At 44.9% G+C, this 19,514-nt stretch overlaps 3 protein-coding genes across 8 annotated transcripts; 1 reads left to right on the plus strand and 2 right to left on the minus strand.

Annotated features, from left to right (window-relative positions):
* Positions 1-1,049: 1,049 nt before the first annotated feature.
* Positions 1,050-9,185, minus strand: LOC112245581 (translation initiation factor IF-2-like). 2 transcript variants are annotated; one of them, XM_024413697.2, is made up of 5 exons: positions 9,080-9,185; positions 8,851-8,972; positions 7,142-8,424; positions 6,949-7,044; positions 1,050-3,454 (listed from the first exon to the last, which is right to left on the minus strand). In XM_024413697.2, the coding sequence occupies exons 3-5, from the start codon at positions 7,629-7,631 to the stop codon at positions 2,400-2,402; spliced, it is 1,641 nt and encodes a 546-aa protein (XP_024269465.2). In that variant the 5' UTR covers positions 7,632-8,424; positions 8,851-8,972; positions 9,080-9,185; the 3' UTR covers positions 1,050-2,399. The 2 variants fall into 2 exon arrangements, with proteins under 2 accessions (XP_024269465.2, XP_024269467.2); XM_024413699.2 differs by having other exon boundaries at positions 7,142-8,972.
* A 536-nt stretch (positions 9,186-9,721) lies between these two features.
* Positions 9,722-11,774, minus strand: LOC112245603. Of its 4 annotated transcripts, none has more exons than XM_024413732.2 (5): positions 11,350-11,774; positions 11,061-11,193; positions 10,412-10,607; positions 10,002-10,319; positions 9,722-9,835 (listed from the first exon to the last, which is right to left on the minus strand). In XM_024413732.2, the coding sequence occupies exons 1-4, from the start codon at positions 11,421-11,423 to the stop codon at positions 10,060-10,062; spliced, it is 663 nt and encodes a 220-aa protein (XP_024269500.1). In that variant the 5' UTR covers positions 11,424-11,774; the 3' UTR covers positions 9,722-9,835; positions 10,002-10,059. The 4 variants fall into 4 exon arrangements, with proteins under 4 accessions (XP_024269500.1, XP_024269502.1, XP_024269501.1 ...); XM_024413734.2 differs by having other exon boundaries at positions 9,987-10,319; XM_024413733.2 differs by having other exon boundaries at positions 9,722-9,855; positions 9,987-10,319.
* A 462-nt stretch (positions 11,775-12,236) lies between these two features.
* On the plus strand, positions 12,237-14,529 carry LOC112245605 (group XIIB secretory phospholipase A2-like protein). 2 transcript variants are annotated; one of them, XM_024413736.2, is made up of 4 exons: positions 12,237-12,639; positions 13,287-13,363; positions 13,661-13,826; positions 14,167-14,529. In XM_024413736.2, exons 1-4 carry the CDS (start codon positions 12,384-12,386, stop codon positions 14,283-14,285), a joined length of 618 nt encoding a protein of 205 aa, XP_024269504.1. In that variant the 5' UTR covers positions 12,237-12,383; the 3' UTR covers positions 14,286-14,529. The 2 variants fall into 2 exon arrangements, with proteins under 2 accessions (XP_024269504.1, XP_024269503.1); XM_024413735.2 differs by having other exon boundaries at positions 12,238-12,639; positions 13,287-13,375.
* Positions 14,530-19,514: the final 4,985 nt, after the last annotated feature.

Genomic DNA, 19,514 nt, shown 5'->3' on the forward strand with positions numbered 1-19,514 from the left:
TTTATTACTTGTGCTTTGAGATGATCAAAATGAAATACTTTGGTCATGTGCCTTTTGTAATGTCTTCATGGTAGAAGCCCAGGTGCAATGTGTGAGATGGTGGAAATCAGATTAAAAAAAGGTATTCATACCCTTTGTAATTGAAAGCCTAAATTTGCTCTGGTGCAATACATTTCCTCAACAAGTCACAATGTGTTGGACTCCACCTGTGTAAGAAATGTATAGATCACCCACCTAAAATGAATCTATAAGGATAAATACCCCTCTCTCTGTATGGTCCCACAGTATGATAGAGACTTTCAAAAGAAAGAGCAAGTCAGAGATGTGATTATAGAGAAGCACAAATCTGGGGACGGGTACACAACCATTTCAACGTCACTAAAAGTCCCTTGAGCTCAGTGCAGTCCGAGTGGAAAAAATAAACTACCACGACACACCCTAGATCAGGCCCCCACTCTAAATTTAGCTGCCGGACAGGAAAGGCACTGAGGGAAGCTACTGTGAAGCCAACAGGGACTCTGAATGAGTTACATCATCATACATTGCAGCCACTGACTAATGTATCAACCAACTCCAAGGCATTCTACAAAAATGATCTTTATGGAAGAGTGGCAAGGAAGAAGCCCTGACTTTCGAAAATCCTTGTCTGCAAAGAGTTTGCAAAACATCCCCTAGAAGATGCTGCAGTTGTGGCAGAATGTCTGGTGATCTGATGAGACTAGTGGAACATTTTGGCCTGAACGCTAAGTGGGATGTGTGGCTTTTCAGCAACAGGGACTGGCAATATTGTCATGATTGATGAGAGGATGAATGGTGCAAAAATACATAAATGGTTAAACTTGCTCCTCTCTTCCAAAAAACAATAACTGTGGAAGTTTGTTTTTCAACAGGACAACGATCCAAAGCACACTGCTAGAGAAACACTGGAGTAGAAAATAGATGTCCTTGAGCGGCCCAGTCCCTTAATCTCATCAAAAATCTGGAAAGACCTCAAAATTGCAGTCCACCATTCCACAACCTGACACAGCTTGAGGCATTTTGCAAGGAGGAATGGGAAAATACTGCTTTATTACAGTGTGCAAAGTTAGTTGAAAATACTACTGGCTGTAATAGCTGCCAGAGGTGGTTCAACCAAGTATTGACCTAGGGATGAATACATAAAAATGAACTGTCATTTATATTATTGTTTACCATTGTGTGTGTGTGTTGGTGGGGCTCTGAATAATGTGACTCACAAATAAAAGTTCCCAATCAAATGCATCAAAATCCAAGGCTGTGAGACTTAAATGTGATAAAGTGGCAGGGGCCATATACTGTAATTAAAACATTCTAAAGTGCATACAATACAGCAACTCTGCTGGTTCAGCCTTAGAAGCCTAATGACCACCAGATACGAGTTTTATTTTACCGGATGTCTATCCCGCATTTTCTGTTCCATACACGTGCTTTGCTTTTCAACTAGCTATTCGGAGTCTGTGTGTACTTCCATTTGTACCGCTGCACGGTAAACCAACACAAGAGTTAAATATTGACCGCATGTGGTACACAGAACGCACCGCAGCCTAGTGCGGCTCCCCCAACATAGCATTGCGGACTGCTCCTTTGACAATTAATGACTTCCGCCTGAATGCAAAGAGTTTGATGCATCTGGTGGACAGAAGGCATAAAGTACTTTTTCGCAGCACTGTACCTTACTATAAGAAAAGAGAAGCACTACATGCAGAGCAGAACTGGTACAGAATTAGTTTAAATAATTACATTTTCCACATGAGAATAAGAATCAGTTGAGTGTAATAACATTCCATTGTTCACTCATCAAATAAGAGGAAATGTAGTCGGCAAGAGTGGAGGAAGAGGGCAACGGTTAGTTGTTACTAGTTAACTAATTGTTCCAATATGTTACTTTCTGCTTTAATAAAAATGAAATGCCATGTTTTTTTAACCTTAAATAATCAATAACGATGTTTTTTTACAGAATAAAATGTACAACATGCCTCATCTAAGAAAATCCATAAACAATTCTCACCAAGACAGACTAGGCTGACAATTCATCAGTAACATTAGCTGTTGCTAAGTAATGATATCAATGGGACACGTTTTATCAAATGGAGTTAAGGAGGGTTGTGTGCACACGCGTGTAATTGTTTTCTTGCATTTTACACAATCATTTTTGCAATGAATTGCTGTTCTGATCTGTTAGCAGGAAAATACACTAGAGCAAAAGCATTCATATGAAGGCCAAGTGTTTGTGTAAGTCTTGGTGTGTAGTCCATTGACCAACAGTGCATACAATGAGCCATAGTCCAAATGCAGTTACTGTCTGAAGGGAGATGTGGGGTCAAAAGTCTTAAAAAGGTCTTTCAGTGTTTTTTTGTCACCCACGTTGTCACTTTTGCCCCTCATTTGTCCAGACAGTCGCTGTGGTTGTACATCAGTGTTACGTCGAGTGATCCGTACCATCGCTTGGATTGGAAGGTTGTGAACGCCAGGGGTATCCACCTGGACCCAACTCCTACCTGAATTCCTGGAGGGAATGAGATGCTCTCCTGCAGCCTCCTGAGAGTTGGAGTCCTGTGGGGAATGCTGTGGCCTGAGTCCTGCAGGGCTGGACAGTCCAACAGCAGGACCTGATGTTCTCTCAGAGGGGGAGGCCAGAGGGACAGACGGCTGGTGATTGAGTGAGGGGGGAGGAAGAGGGGCAAGGTCTTCAAAGGACCACACCACGACCCGGGCGAAGGTGGACCGTGGTAGGGTGATATCAGCCTGGCAAGGATCACCAACAGCTCATCCCTCAGAAGGCACTCCTCACGCTCACTCGCCGGCTCCTCACGCTCACTCGCCGGCTCCTCACGCTCACTCGCCGGCTCCTCACGCTCACTCGCCGGCTCCTCACGCTCACTCGCCGGCTCCTCACGCTCACTCGCCGGCTCCTCACGCTCACTCGCCGGCTCCTCACGCTCACTCGCCGGCTCCTCACGCTCACTCGCCGGCTCCTCACGCTCACTCGCCGGCTCCTCACGCTCACTCGCCGGCTCCTCACGCTCACTCGCCGGCTCCTCACGCTCACTCGCCGGCTCCTCACGCTCACTCGCCGGCTCCTCACGCTCACTCGCCGGCTCCTCACGCTCACTCGCCGGCTCCTCACGCTCACTCGCCGGCTCCTCACGCTCACTCGCCGGCTCCTCACGCTCACTCGCCGGCTCCTCACGCTCACTCGCCGGCTCCTCACGCTCACTCGCCGGCTCCTCACGCTCACTCGCCGGCTCCTCACGCTCACTCGCCGGCTCCTCACGCTCACTCGCCGGCTCCTCACGCTCACTCGCCGGCTCCTCACGCTCACTCGCCGGCTCCTCACGCTCACTCGCCGGCTCCTCAACCACCTCCTGGCTCTGCTGTCCTGTGGAAGTAGATCCTCTGGAGATTTTGTCTTCACTGGAACACAGGCCATCACCTCCTGAAAGGGGTCACAACAGATCTGACACACTTCCAACAGTAACGGACACAATCCTGAATATATTTTGATACACACCAAGAGTCAAAAAATTCTAAATATTTTAGCCAGAAGTAGGTGAGAGAAAATAAGTATAAAAAACATCACGTCTCATCCAAGATGGCGTAGCAGTCAGATGTCTTGTCATGTTCATGTACATATACATACACACACATTATTTTTGAATATATTTTAAATATTTTTTTACCTCAATTTCAACATACTCTCCTGCAACCCACCTCACCCAATGTGGTATGGATCTGCTATTTTCTATACTTTAGAACCAGAACCCCCAACAGAAGCTAGCTAGCTAACAAGTTACTAGCTAGTAGTCAGTTAGCCACTGCTAGCGGTCATCAGCTAACCTCAGCCCGGTCAACTCCTGCCAGTCTGCACAGTGCGATTCAACGCAGAGCATATCGGACTGCTTATTCTCTCCCACATCTCCGGATTCCTACCGCAAGCTCTGAACCTTTACACTGGATCATCGCAGCTAGCTAGCTGCTATCAGAGTGGCTACTCCTGGCTAACGTCTCTGTCCCGAAGCAAGCAACAGTTAGCCTGGAGCCAGCCTCGTGCTAGGCCCATCTCCCAGCTAGCTGAACAGGTTTATCAGCCACTGCTACAATACCCATTTTGCCAATTGGCCTGTTCCCATTTTACTGCTTACACGGAGCAGTGTGCCCTGGACACCATATGTGAATTGATTGGCCCCCATCTATCTTCAGAGCTCTTACGGTTAGGTGACCTAAACTGGGACATGCTTAACACCCTGGCCACCCTACAATCTAAGCTTGATGCCCTCAATCTCACACAAATTATCAATGAACCTACCAGGTACAACCCCAAATCCGTGCACCCATGAGATATCATCCTCACCAACCTGCCCTCTAAATACACCTCTGCTGTCTTCAACTAGGATCTCAGCAACCACTGCCTCATTGCGTGCGTCCGTAATGGATCTGCAGTCAAACAACCACCCCTCATCACTATCAAACACTCCAGCGAGCAGGCCCTTCTAAATCGACCTGGCCCGGGTATCCTGGAAGGATATTGACCTCATTCCGTCAGTAGAGGATGCCTGGTTATTCTTTAAAAGTGCTTTCCTCACCATCTTAAATAAGCATGCCCCATTCAAAAAAATGTAGAACCACTCCAGACCTGACTGCCCTTAACCAGCACAGAAACATCCTGTGGCGTACAGCATTAGCATTGAATAGCCCCCGCGATATGCAACTTTTCAGGGAAGTTAGGAACCAATATACACAGGCAGTTAGGAAATCAAAGGCTAGCTTTTTCAAACAGAAATTTGCATCCTGTAGCACAAACTCCAAAAGGTTCTGGGACACTAAAGTCCATGGCGAATAAGAGTGCAGTGGGCAGCTGGGAGGAAGTGCTAGGCTAGGAAACACTGTCACCACCGATAAATAATTGAGAATTTCAAGAAGCATTTTTCTACAGCTGGACATGCTTTCCACTTGGCTACCCCTACCCCAGTCAACAGCACTGCACCCACCACAGCAACTTGCCCAAGCCTCCCCAATTTCTCCTTCACCCAATTCCAGATCTCTGAGAGCTGCAAAATCTGGACCCCTACAAATCAGCTGGGCTAGACAATCTGGACCCTCTCTAAAATTATCCACCGCAATTGCAACCCCTATTAATAGCCTGATCAACCTCTTTCGTATCATCTGAGATCCCCAAAGATTGGAAAGCTGCCGCGGTCATCCCCCCCTCTTCAAAGGGGGAGACACTCTAGATCCAAACTGTTACAGACCTATATCTATCCTACCCTGCCTTTCTAAGGTCTTTGAAAGCAAAGGTAAACAGATCACCGACCATTTCAAATCCCACCGTACCGCTATGCAATCTGGTTTCAGAGCTGGTCGTGGGTGCACCTTAGCCACGCTCAAGGTCCTAAACGATATCATAACCGCCCTCGATAAGAGACAATACTGTGCAGCCGTATTCATCGACCTGGCCAAGGCTTTCGACTGTCAATCACCACATTCTTATCGGCAGACTCAACAGCCTTGGTTTCTCAAATGATTGCCTCGTCTGGTTCACCAACGACTTCTCTGAGTTCAGTGTGTCAAATCGGAGGGCCTGTTGACCGGACCTCTGGCAGTCTCTATGGGGTGCCACAGGGTTCAATTCTTGGGCCGACTCGTCTCTGTATACATCAATGATGTCACTCTTGCTGCTGGTAATTCTCTGATCCAACTCTATTCAGACGACAACATTCTGAACTCTTCTGTCCCTTCTTTGGACACTGTTAACAAACCTCCAGATGAGCTTCAATGCCATACAACTCTCCTTCCGCTGGCGCCAACTGCTCTTAAATGCAAGTAAAACTAAATGCATGCTCTTCAACCGATCGTTGCTCGCACCTGCCCGCCCGTCTAGCATCACTACTCTAGACGGTTCTGACTTAGAATATGTGGACAACTACAAATAACTAGGTGTCTAGTTAGACTGTAAACTCTCCTTCCAGACTCACATTAAGCATCTCCAATCCAAAATTAAATCTAGAATCGGCAACAACCTATTTCGCAACAAAGCATCCTTCACTCATGCTGCAAATCATACCCTCGTAAAACTGACTATCCTACCCATCCTTGACTTCGGCGATGTCATTTACAAAACAGCCTCCAACACTCTACTCAGCAAATTGGATGCAGTCTATCACAGTGCCATCTGTTTTGTCACAAAGCCCCATATACTACCCACCACTGCGACCTGTATGCTCTCATTGGCTGGCCCTCGCTTCATATTCGGTCGCCAAAACCACTGGCTTCAGGTCATCTACAAGTCTTTACTAGGTAAAGCCCCGCCTTATCTCAGCTCACTGGTCACCATAGCAGCACCCACCAGTAGCATGTGCTCCAGCAGGTATATTTCACTGGTCACCCCCAAAGCCAATTCCTCTTTTGGCCGCCTTTCCTTCCAGCTGCCAATGACTGGAACGAATTGCAAAAATCACTGAAGCTGGAGACCCATATCTCCTTCACTAACTTTAGGCATCAGCTGTCAGAGCAGCTTACAGATCATTACACCTGTACATAGCCCATTCAAGTACCTCATCCTCATGTTATTTTTTTGCTCCTTTGCACCCCAGTATCTCTGCTTGCACATTCATCATCTGCACATCTATCACTCGTGTTTAATTGCTGAATTGTAATTACTTCGCCACTACGGCCTATTTATTGCCTTACCTTCCTAATCTTACCTCATTTGCACACGCGGCATATAGTTTTCTATTGTGTTATTGACTGTTTATCCCATGTGTAACTCTGTTGTTTGTGTCACACTTTGTTTTATCTTGGCCAGGTCGCAGTTGTAAATGAGAACTTGTTCTCAACTGGCCTACCTGGTTAAATAAAGGTGAAATAAAATAAAAAACTATGCAAACTTGCAATACAAATGCACTACTTGTAGCATGATGTGTCCGACTGTACCTGGATCTTTGCAGCGGTTACTGATTGCCTGCTCCCCCTCATGGCGGCATGGGCTCAGGCGTAGGGTCCTCAGAACAGAATGGGTTGTGGATGGCTCTGGAGGACAAGAAGTGGTGATGAAATGTCAGTAATATAGTTGCATTTCCCGCAAAGGGACATTTAAAGTATTGTATTGAGTAAAGCAGGCCCTTACCGGTGAGCGGTGTTGGGTCTGGCACCTCCGGTTTAGGCTCGACTATTGGGGGATAAGGCCGGGTCTGTGTTGGAGGGTCAGGGAGGGTTGTCTGGCTGATGGGGCCTTCAAAGAGGCTGCGAAAGGGTTTTCCCACTGGCTTCTGAGCCTCAAGCATAGCCTCAACTGAATCAGAAGCTGGTCTATTACAACCAGTGAAATTTCTAGGGAGATCTGGTTGGGTCTGTGTTGGATGGCCGGAAGTGGAGGTCTGTGTGAGGGGGCTGGCAAAGAGGCTACGGAATGGTTTTTCCATGGACTTCTGGGACTCACTGACAGCCTCAACTGAGAATGTCCGTCTCTTGCAGACTGGGAGAGGCTCAGAAGACCGAATGGGGTCTGGGGGACAAATTGCAGTTCTGGGGGGATTTGGTTGCATCTGTCTGGGAGGGTCAGGGAGGGTTGTCTGCCTGATGGGGCCTGCAAAGAGGCTAAGGATGGGTTTTTCCATGGGCTTGTTAGAAGCTGGTGCCTTACAACCTGGGGAGTTTTGGGAGTGTGAGGGAGGGTTGAAAGTGGTCTGGCTGATGATTCCTGCAAAAAGGCTGCAGAAGGGGTTTTCCACAGGCTTCTCGGGCTCAAGCACAGCCGTATCATAATACGAAGCCGGCCTTTTACAGCCTGCAGGAGGCGCAGAAATGTAGCGCTAGGGGAATCTGGTTGGGTCTGTGTGGGAGGTTGGGGAGATGTCTGACTGATGGGGCCTGCAAAGAGGCTGCTGAAGGATGGTTTCAAAGATCCAAGCACAGCTTTAGCTGAATAGTAAGCCGGCCTCTTATAGACTGAAGGAGGACCAGGGGGCCGAATGGAGTCTGGAGGATTTAATGTAGTGCTAGGACGATCTAGTTGGGTGTTGGGTCTGTATATCAGGGTGGCGAGAGAACTGTGTGATGGGGCCTGCAACAAGGCTGCGGACGGGGTTATCCACAGGCTTGTGGGACTTTAGAACAGCCTTAACTGAATAAGAAGCTAGTCCCTTACATCCTGGGGTGTTGATGGGCGAATTAGCAGAGTTCTGTATGAGAGGTGTAGTGGAGGTCTGGCTGATCGTCCCTGCAAAGAGACTGCAAAAGGGGTTTTTCACTGGCTTCTGGGCCGTAGAGAAAGCCTCAACTGAATAAGAAGCCTGCCTCTTATTGGCAATTTCCTTCTCCACGACCTCAGCTGACACTTCATTCTGATACATGGTGGTACTTTCCTCAGCATGTGGCTCAGAGGGGCATGAGCTGTTGTAAAAGTTTGGCCTGAAATCCAGACAAATGTAGCCAATCAATAAAACACTAGTGAATAACATTGATTTACTATCAAGTGTAAAATGTAATGCTCAACCACATACATACACTACTATGCTAATACACCACTGTGGTGCGGGGGGCTTACTATTCTAATACACCACTGTGGTGCAGTGGGCTTACTATGCTTACTATTCTAATACACTACTGTGGTGCGGGGGGCTTACTATTCTAATACACCACTGTGGTGTGTGGGCTAGTAAAAGAAGGACAATACTCCTTCGTGGGGACATTTCTCAGGTTCCGATGAGGACTTGAGCTATTATAAGCTTAGGGTTACAATTAGGATTAAGGGTTAGGGAAAATGAATGACAATACATTTTCAGTCCCCACAAGGACAGTAAAAGAAACATGTGCGCGTGCACTCGCATTCTTAACCTTAGGGGATTCAGGAATATGTCAATGCCAGGCTTTGTCTCCTCAGCTGTCACTGGCTCCTCCATGCTGATTGGCTTGTCGTTTTTAGCCAGTTCCTCAATGTCCTTGTCCCTCTTCAATGCCTGCATAGGAGACATAAGCCCTAGTTAGTAGATAATGGTAACAGGGAGCACCAATATGTCAGTCTGTGTAAGAGCAGGAGTGTCTCTCAGGGTAGACAGTTACTGACTGCCTCCAGTAGCTGTTTGGTGAGCTCAGTCAGGGGTTCATGGGAAAACCTGCACTGGTCTCCTTGGTAGCACTTCTCGTAAGTATGGAAGAACTTGCAGGGGAAACTGTGGGTACTTGGTCAAGGAAATAAAGACAAAACATCTGCAGCTACCCCTACGGCAGCCATTTTGTTGTTAAGTTAGTATTTTGTGATCAAATTTGAAGTTTTTCACAAAATATAACAAGAGGTAGAAGGACAGATACACAAGGAAACGGTACTAAAAACAGTAGTCATTTCCCCCCCTCACCCACCCAGTGGCAACCACTACATAAGGGACATTTAGAATAAGCTGAGAAAAGGATATTGTGCATGTATATGCAGCTCTCTCCTTTCGAACAGGATCCCTGGACGTAGAATTTACACACTTCGTTGATCGAGTAGTTGACACCCAGAGCATGTTCTAGCTGGCAGTCAACACCCTGCAAAACAAAATAAGTTGGGGTCTCTATAAAAATGGTCAGGCCAGTGACAGTATTTACTGTAAAAGAAGTCAACATAAACATACCTGACTATCATTTGAATATATTGGGTTTAGGTTCAATGACAAGTGGCCATTAATATTGTTACAATTTCTAATCATAAATTACAGAAACTTGCCTTTATGCACTTTCCCCTGAGGAAATGTTGACAGATTAACCTTCTGTCAATCTCCAAAGCATTCTGGTCTTTGAATTCCTTTGTCATGTTCTTCTTCCCCTTTCCAGTCAAAGTTTCCTGGAAGATGTTGGAATCAGCTGTGAAAATGTACATTAGACTGAAATCACTGACTTGGGAACCTTAGCTGTAACCGAGCACATCGTAAAGCTACAAATGACATTTCTATGGATATTGACAAGGAAATATGCATGATTTCATTTTGAATTACCAGTGTTAAACGTACATCATTTGGGAACTGTCGTCCACCTCTAAGTGACCGGTCAGTGCCTCGCTTTGACCAATCACCTCTTCTGAGAAAACCGCCCCTCGTCACAGCCCTGGCCTCTATTGCTCCACTCTCCGCCCCTGTTGGAGAAGTCTCTGGGCTGGTTAGTTCCGCGTCCACCCATTCCGGTAAAATCCCCACCCCTCCTGGCAGAGTTTCCCCCTCTGCCTCTGGCCTGGTTGTCAAGTCTCTGCTGCTGGGGCTTCCGTCGCTGCTTCTTCTGCTCCCGTCCTTTCTTCTCGTTTACACCTTGAACATCCTTGATCTGATCAGGATCTGTGGAAAAAGTTAAATGAAATTAATATCCTATACACCTTTTAAAGTCTGAATGCATTGCTAATAGTAAAGGGTTAATCCATAAAACCCACCCTTCTCTGTAGCATGACCTGGGGATGCACCCTCCTTGCTATCACTGTAGAAGTCCAGGTCTCTACTCAAGTCAAAGCCTGGTTGCTCGAAATCACACTTCACCATGTTGTAGTCTCGGGCCACAGAGTCAAAGTCTTTATAAGATTGTGATGGGCATTTACGGAGCTTACTTTTCTTGGCCTGACCACACTGCTCCTGCAGAAAAATACAAAAAGGGTAACGCTATAACACAAAATCAAAAGGAAAGGGGCAATACCAAATGGTAATGGTTTGTGGCCTATTTCTATCCCAACTTTTTAATCTACAGTAGGGCTCGCCAACCACGTTCCTGGAGAGCTACCGTCCTGTAGGTTGTCACCTCAACCATAATCTGGCGCAGCTCAATCTAATAATTATCTGGTTGATAAACTGAATCAGGTTGGTTACAACTGGGATTGGAGCGAAAACCTACAGGAGAGTATCGCTCCAGGAACAGGTTTGGAGAGGCCTGATCTACAGGTATGTGGTATGCAATTCGCCTAGTAGTACAAAGCACTGCACAAACGCAAGATAGGCATATGTTAGTTAGGCTTATGTCAATGTTTAGCAAAAAACTTCTCCATTCTGAATTTGCCTATTCAGCATCTGTTTAGTACATGACACATTCACCTGTTGGTCCCCCTTTTTCCTCTTCCTGGGGCCACTCTGCTGACACCTTTGCAATGGCCACTTTCTGGACTGGGCATCCCTTTCGTTCACCTCCAGTTTAACTGGTTCCAGTTGCCTTTCATCCCTTTGAAATCTGAGAAAAATTGGATACAATCAATTGTCACAGTTGGTTATGTACTCCAATTCAAAGCTGAAACACATGACTATGTTAGTTAACTAGTTACATTAATCCAGCATAGTATAAGAGAGACAGTAGAAATAATGACTACTTGTATTATAGTAGCTTTACCTCTCTCTCCGCTCACAAGGCGCCGTGTCAAAGTCTTTGTTTGGAAGACTTGAAAAAAGGCTGGTGAATGCCATGTTGCTGACATACACTGTTGTGTCAGGTAGGCCTACTCGTCTCCTCAAAATAAAAATGAGTGGTTATTCACTCATGACCACTACAAAATGTGTCTAGGTCATAGTTATACACTGCAGTAGCTTGCTAACGTGCACCTGCACCCCTCTATCTTGACGCTCGCGCACTTCATTAGCAAACGGTTCGTCTTGTTAGATGAGCGAACAGCACAAACATGTTTCCATGACAAGTACTCCCAAAATATAATTTCGATTACGAAGCCAGCGCTATCACCAAACAAACAATTCACCAGAGAACGACATTACGTTTTCCTTGCTTACTTCCGAGCACGTGTGCACTACGTCGTCGCCTACGTGCCATTGCGTTCCTTCGGAAGTAGTACTTATCGAAGTGCACGTTCTACAGCACGAGAACATGTTGAAAGATAATTATCAGTCGTATTCATGACACCATTAGGTCTCTGGGCCAAGCTTTGCCTATGTTATCTTTGAATTTGTTGAATAAATCATGTCTAGTAATGCAGTGCATTGATTATTTTTCTAACCATCATTTGTGTGAAGTACAATTAGTAGGTTGACTGTTTAATGCCATATTCACCAGTCTATTGTTATCCTCAAAATTGGTGACAGATCATCAGTCTTTATAGGATCATAGTCAAAACCCTGAGACCAATATGATTACAATGAAGCACATTAACATTACTAACAGATAAAATATAGCACACCTTGGGCACCTTTATAACATAAATACAATCTAGATAGGAGCTGACCTTCGTTCCTCCACAGTGGAGGCTGTCCCGGTGTCTAGCTCAAAGTCCAGGTCTGGGTGCCGGTTGACGCGACAGAGTGAGTTGTCTCGTTCCCTCTCTCTGTGTGTTTGTGCTTCTCTCATTCTTCCAGCTGAACTCTGTGGATCATCAACGCTGTGTCCCTAGCTGTCCCTTTGCTTCTCTGAACCTCAATATGACACACTGGGCCTCCCTTGCTCTTCTTCTGGTTTTGGACCTCTCCATCCAGGGGACCCTCTCCCAGGACGCTGAGGAACCTGCACCAGTGGACCCAAGCCAGGCCCCTGTCGACCCCTCCCAGGCAGAGGATGAGGACGAGTGGGGACTGAACTCCGTTAGGGGAGGCTTTGAAGCTGTCAATGGATACTTTGACTCCATGCTGGAGCTTATGGGCGGACGCGATGGAGTGTGCCAGTACCGCTGTAGATATGGTAAGAACATGACCAACTCCTCTGGCTAGCCTATCATACATGTATCATATGTGTGGCATGCCAACGATAGTCAGAGGAGTTAGCTAAACAAGTCCATCTAGATCTAGACCAGGCTTGTGATTAGTTAGCCGAGATAATCTGTTTTGTACTTCCATGGGATCCTAAATTCAAATTGTGTAATGATTATCCAGCAGGTAGAGATCCATTATAGATTAGGGAGATGATATCATATGTCCATGGACTTTACCTGTATTGACCATGGACCCTGTTTTGGTTACCACCATTTATGAACTGATAATCTTCCACAACAACGTCTGTTGTCTGACATAACTTACGGACATCCAACCTCCCATTGGGCACACACTGGTTGAATCAACATCATGTCAATGAAATTACGTTGAACCAATGTGGATTAGACTTTGAATTGACATCTGTGCCCAGTGGGCTGCCTTTGCTGAGTTAGTCAATCAAGTGTGAATGGCGATCAAGGTTGGGTTCCGTTCCATTTCAAGTCAATTCAGTCAATTTATGAAGTAAACGGAAATTCCAGTTCCCATTTTCCTCATTGGAATTTAAAAACTTAAGTGGAATTCAAATATTCCTCATGGCATTTCTTGAATTGAACTCTAACATTCTTTCTACCTCAGGTAAAGCTGCTCTTCCTCGCCCTGACTACCAGATGCAGGAGCCCAACGGATGCAGCTCCTACTTCCTAGGCCTTCCGGTACCCAATAGTGTATGCATATATAGATGATTGGAAACACACGCACACACACACTTTAATGCTCAGTGAAACATTTCAACCACCAAGTATTTTTATAGTCATCATGGGCCAGCATCCCCGTGGAACGCTTTCGACACCTTGTGGAGTCCATGCCCGACAAATGGATGCTGTTTTGAGGGCAAAAGGTGGTGCAACTCAATATTAGGAAGGTGTTCTTAATGTTTTGTACACTCAGTATATAACACCATCATAGCACGCATGCACACACACTCACCACACTTGTCCTGTTCCATCAAGGTTGATCTGGGTATCCCTGCCATGACTAAGTGCTGCAACCAGCTGGATATGTGTTACGACACCTGCGGCTCCAACAAGTACCGCTGCGACTCCAAGTTCCGCTGGTGTCTCCACAGCATCTGCTCTGACCTCAAGAAGAGCCTGGGCTTCATGTCAAAGGTCGAAGGTCAGTCAACCTGATGCAGTGTACATGGAAAGTTCCACAGTCTGAAAAGTGTAGAAGCCGTCAAGCCCTTGATTCCTCAAGTCCCTCTCAAAGTCCAGTGCAAGAGGCGCCAATGTCCCTCCCCTCAAACTTTCTCCAATGAACTTTGAGGGGGTGCAAGGAATTAAGGAAAAATCAAAGATTTGACAGCTTGTACACTTTCATACAGAGCCACAGATTACACCTACAGTCCTATACCTGAACTTTATTGCACTTTCATCAGGCCTATTGATATTTTGCTCAAGATGTTTAAATAGGCCAGTAATTATCGCTCATCCCCATGTCCCTCTTTACCTTCTAGCCTGTGAGACGGTAGCTGACACCCTGTTCAACACAGTCTGGACTCTGGGCTGCAGGCCCTACATGAATAGCCAGAGGGAAGCCTGCCTCTGTGAAGGAGAGGAGAGGGATGAGCTTTAAATTAGGGTTATAGACATACACACACACTCGCATATATATGCACACAACACACACGCACAGCTCTCCTATTCACCAAGTTATATGGGATACATCACTCCAAATGACCGCTGGAGATGCGACTTGGCTATTTGTGTAATTTATTTGGTGTGTTTTACTTGGTTTTGTTTAACAGAACAAGTGCTGTATATTTGCAATAATTGTTGGGTTTATTTTTTAAATCTGCAAAAAAACATGTACTACAATACAATCTTGTATTTGTCTTCTTGAGTTGTGGGAAATCTGAGAATGCCATGTGCTTCAGACTGCATCTCTTCCTGAAAACAGGGGAACACAGAATGCACACAAATATACTGTACATGAACTTACAAAGATGACTGCCACACAGTTTCTATTAAGTTCAAATGTGTTTTGTCTCACCATAACTTAATTCATGATAAAAAATATATATTAGCCCCATTACGTAGAAATTATACATTACTCCACTCTTAGTCCTGAGATACAAAGTGAAACAGGACAGGTTCTATAGAAATAGAATCTTGGAATTAAAAATAGTCAGTTTCCTGGCTTTTATAACTAAAACAACCTCCTGGTACTGCCCATGCCATAATAACATAAAAGCAATCTGAACATACAGTACACTGAAAAAAGCTTCAATATGAATCTCCAAAGGATATGGCCAGAAGACAAATCCTAGGGTAGTATTACTATACTGAACAAAAATGTAATAGCACCATGCAACAATTTCTAATAGTTCATATAAGGAAATAAGTCAATTGAAATAAATTCATTAGGCCCTAACTTATGGATTTCACATGACTGGGCAGGGGTGTAGCCATGGGTGGGCCTCGGAGGGCACAGGCCCACCCACTTGGCAGCCAGGCCCACCCACAGCCAGGCCCAGGCAATCAGAAAGATTATTTTCCCCACAAAAGGGCTTTATTACAGACAAAAATGTTCCACAGCACCCCCCCACGTTGTCTGCGGTTGTGAGGCCGGTTGGACGTACTGCTAAATTCTCTGGCAACAGCTCTGGTGGACATTCCTGCAGTCTGCACGCTCCCTCAAAACTTCAGACATCTGTGGCATTGTGTTGTGTGACAAAACTGTACATTTTAAAGTGTCCTTTCATTGTCCTCTGCACAAGATGCACCTGAGTAATGATCATGCTGTTCAATCAGCTTCTTTATATGACAACTGTCAGGCGTTTCAAACGTAACTTGTTCTGAGACTTGGAGTGGTTGTTGCCCTTGCTCTGCATGGGTAACGCTGCTTCGAGGGTGGCTGTTGTCGTTGTGTTCCTGGTTCGAGCCCAGGGAGGAGCGAGGAGAGGGACGGAAGCCATACTGTTACACTGGCAATGCTAAAGTGCCTATAAGAACATCCAATAGTTAAAGGTTAATGAAATACAAATGGTATAGTGGGAAATAGTCCTATAATAACTACATCCTAAAACTTCTTACCTGGGAATATTGAAGACTCATGTTAAAAGGAACCACCAGCTTTCATATGTTCTGAGCAAGGAACTTAAACGTTAGCTTTCTTAGAAGGCACATATTGCACTTTTCCTTTCTACTCCAACACTTTGTTTTTGCATTATTTAAACCAAATTGAACTTGTTTCATTTATTTGAGGCTAAATTGATTTTATTGATGTATTATATTAAGTTAAAATAAGTGTTAATTCAGTATCGTTGTAATTGTCATTATTACAAATTAAATAAATAAATAAAAATCGGCTTTTAATAATCGGTATCGGTATTGAAAAATCATAATCGGTCGACCTCTCGAAGCAACATCTCAAGACATCAGTCAGGAAGTTAAAGCTACTTCTTATGGATGGGTGGGAGGGTAGCATCCCACCTGGCCAACATCCAGTGAAATGGCAGAGCGCCAAATTCAAATTACTATAAATATTCAACTTTCGTGAAATCACAAGTGCAATACATCAAAATAAAGCTTAACTTGTTAATCCAGCCAAGGTGACAGATTTCAAGAAGGCTTTACGGCGAAAGCAAACCATGCTATTATCTGAGGACAGCGCCCAGCACACAAATGCATAACAAATCATTTTCAGCCAGGGAGTTGCGACACAAAAGTCATAAATAGCGATATAATATATGCCTTACCTTTGAAAATCTTCTGTTGGCACTCCAAAATGTCCCAGTTACATTACAAATGGTCCTTTTTTGCAATAAATTCCTTCTTTATATCCATAAAAACTCAGTTTAGCTGGCGCGCTTCCGTCAATAATCCACTCGGTTTCCCCCTTACAAAATGCATACAAAATTAATCCCAAATGTTACTAATAAACTTATCCAAGCAAGTCAATCAAGGTTTATAATCAAACCTTAGGTACCCTAATACCAATAATAAACAATACAATTTAAGACGGAGAATCGTTATTGTCTTTAACGGAGATAAACAAAAAGAACACGCTCTCTCGGCCATGCGCTTGGAAACGCTACAGCCAAAATGGGAGCCACTTAGAGAAACTAAAACTTGTCCCTCATTCTTCCAAAAACCAGCCAGAAACTCTTTCTAAAGACTGTTGACATCTAGTGGAAGCCCTATTATAAAAGTGCCAGGCATTGAAATCAGTGGTATGCTGAATTTTTTAAATGGTCTTTCCTCTGGGTTTTGCCTACCATTTCAGTTCTGTTATACTCACAGACATTATTTTAACAGTTTTATCCAAATCTACCAATTATATGCATATCCTAGCTTCTGGGCCTGGGTAGCAGGAAGTTTACTTTGGGCATGCTATTCATCCGGACGTCAAAATACCGCCCCCTATCCCAAAGAAGTTAAAACTTGGTCGCAAATGGGTTTTCCAAATGGACAATGACCCCAAGCATACTTCCAAAGTTGTGGCAAAATGGCTTAAGGACAACAAAGTCAAGGTATTGGAGTGGCCATCACAAAGCCCTGACCTCAACCCTATAGAAAATGTGGGGGCAGAACTGAAAAAGTGTGTGAGAGCAAGGGGGCCTACAAACCGGACTCAGTTACACCAGCTCTGTCAGGAAGAATGGGCTAAAATTCACCCAACTTATTGTGGGAAGCTTGTAGAAGGCTCCCCGAAAGGTTTGACCCAAGTTAAACAGTTTAAATGCAACGCTACCAAATACTAATTGAGTGTAAGTAACCTTCTGACCCAATGAGAATGTGATGAAAGAAATAAAAGCTGAAATAAATAAGTCTTTATACTATTATTCTGATATTTATCATTCTTAAAATAAAGTGGTGATCCTAACTGACCTAAGACAGGGAATTTTTACTAGGATTAAATGTCAGGAATTGTGAAAACTGAGTTTAAATATTTGGCTAAGGTGTATGCAAACTTCTCACTTAAGTATTCAGACCCTTTGCTATGAGACTCAAAATTGTGCTCAGTTGCATCCTGTTTCCATTAATCATCCTTGAGATGTTTCTACAACTTGATTGGAGTCCAGCAGTGGTAAATTCAATTGATTGGACATGATTTGGAAAGGCACACAACTGTCTATAAAATGTCCCACATTTGACAGTGCATGTCACAGCAAAAACCAAGCCACGAGGTTGAAGCAATTGTCTATAGAGCTCCGAGACAGGATTGTGTCATAGTACAGGTCTGGGGAAGGATACAAAAACATTTCTGCAGCACTGAAGGTCCCCAGGAATACAGTGCCCTCCATCATTCTTAAATGGAAGAAGTTTGGAACCACCAAGACACTTCTTAGAGTTGGCTGCCAGGCCAGACTGAGCAATCGGGGGAGAAGGGCCTTGGTCAGGGAGGTGACCAAGAACCCGATGGTCACTCTGACAGAGCTCCAAAGCTCCTCTGTGGCGATGGGAGAACCTTCTAAAAGGACAAACATCTCTGCAGCACTCCACCAATCAGGCTTTTATGGCAAAGTGGCCAGACGGAAGCCACTCTTCAGTAAAAAGCCGATGACAGCCCGCTTGCAGTTTGCCAAAAGGCACCTAAAGACTCTGACCATGAGAAACAAGATTATCTGGTCTGATGAAACCTAGATTGAACTCTTTGGCCTGAATGCTAAGTGTCACGTCTGGAGGAAACCTGGCACTATCCCTGCGGTTAAGCATGGCGGTGGCAGCATCATGCTGTGGGGATGTTTTTCAGTGGCAGGGACTGGGATACTAGTCAGGATCGAGGGAAGCAAAGTACACAGAAAGCCTTGATGGAAACCTGCTCCAGAGCGCTCAGGACCTCAGACTGGGGGCGAAGGTTCACCTTCCAACAGGACAACGACTGTAAGCACACAGTCAAGACAACGCAAGAGAGGCTTTGGGAAAGGTCTCTTAATGTCCTTGTGTGGCCCAGCCAGAGCCCGGACTTGAATATCTCTGGAAAGACCTGAAAAAAGCTATACAGCAACGCTCCCCATCCAACCTGACAGAGCTTGAGAGGATCTGCAGAGAAGAATGGGAGAAACTCCCCAAATACAGGCGTGCCAAGCTTGTACCTAGTAAAACTCGAGGCTGTAGTCGCTGTCAAATGTGCTTCAACAAAGTACTGAGTAAAGGGTCTGAATACTTACAGTGGGGCAAAAAAGTATTTAGTCAGCCATCAATTGTGCAAGTTCTCCCACTTAAAAAAGATGAGAGAGGCCTGTAATTTTCATCATAGGTACACTTCAACTATGACAGACAAAATGAGAAAACAAATCCAGAAAATCACATTGTAGGATTTTTAATGAATTTATTTGCAAATGATGGTGGAAAATAAGTATTTGGTCAATAACAAAAGTTTATCTCAATACTTTGTTATATACCCTTTGTTGGCAATGACAGAGGTCAAACGTTTTCTGTAAGACTTCCCAAGGTTTTCACACACTGTTGCTGGTATTTTGGCCCATTCCTCCATTCAGATCTCCTCTAGAGCAGTGATGTTTTGGGGCTGTTGCTGGGCAACACGGACTTTCAACTCCCTCCAAAGATTTTCTATGGGGTTGAGATCTGGAGACTGGCTAGGCCACTCCAGGACCTTGAAATGCTTCTTACGAAGCCACTCCTTCGTTGCCCGGGCGGTGTGTTTGGGATCATTGTCATGCTGAAAGACCCAGCCACGTTTCATCTTCAATGCCCTTGCAGATGGAAGGAGGTTTTCACTCAATCTCACGATACATGGCACCATTCACTCTTTCCTTTACACCAGGGGTGTCAAACTCAAATACCCAGTGGGCCAAAATGTAAAACCTGAACAAAGTCACGGGCCAACATTGAACAA

This window comes from Oncorhynchus tshawytscha, linkage group LG02 (genome assembly GCF_018296145.1).
Source record: "Oncorhynchus tshawytscha isolate Ot180627B linkage group LG02, Otsh_v2.0, whole genome shotgun sequence".
NCBI lineage: Eukaryota > Metazoa > Chordata > Actinopteri > Salmoniformes > Salmonidae > Oncorhynchus > Oncorhynchus tshawytscha.

Bases quoted from the DNA above. Each gene is read 5' to 3' on its own strand.
- LOC112245581 (XM_024413697.2), bottom strand. From the start codon at position 7,631: ATGGAAAAACCCATCCTTAGCCTCTTTGCAGGCCCCATCAGGCAGACA. The intron at 7,045-7,141 runs GTAAGGGCCTGC...CTTGTCCTCCAG, and splicing joins AGACCCAACACCGCTCACCG to AGCCATCCACAACCCATTCT. The intron at 3,455-6,948 runs GTACAGTCGGAC...GACCCCTTTCAG, and splicing joins TAACCGCTGCAAAGATCCAG to GAGGTGATGGCCTGTGTTCC.
- LOC112245605 (XM_024413735.2), top strand. From the start codon at position 12,384: ATGACACACTGGGCCTCCCTTGCTCTTCTTCTGGTTTTGGACCTCTCC. The intron at 13,376-13,660 runs GTATGCATATAT...TGTTCCATCAAG, and splicing joins GCCTTCCGGTACCCAATAGT to GTTGATCTGGGTATCCCTGC. The intron at 13,827-14,166 runs GTCAGTCAACCT...TTTACCTTCTAG, and splicing joins CTTCATGTCAAAGGTCGAAG to CCTGTGAGACGGTAGCTGAC.
- LOC112245603 (XM_024413732.2), bottom strand. From the start codon at position 11,423: ATGGCATTCACCAGCCTTTTTTCAAGTCTTCCAAACAAAGACTTTGAC. The intron at 11,194-11,349 runs GTAAAGCTACTA...AATTTTTCTCAG, and splicing joins CCTTGTGAGCGGAGAGAGAG to ATTTCAAAGGGATGAAAGGC. The intron at 10,608-11,060 runs GTGAATGTGTCA...ATTTTTCTGCAG, and splicing joins GGAAAAAGGGGGACCAACAG to GAGCAGTGTGGTCAGGCCAA.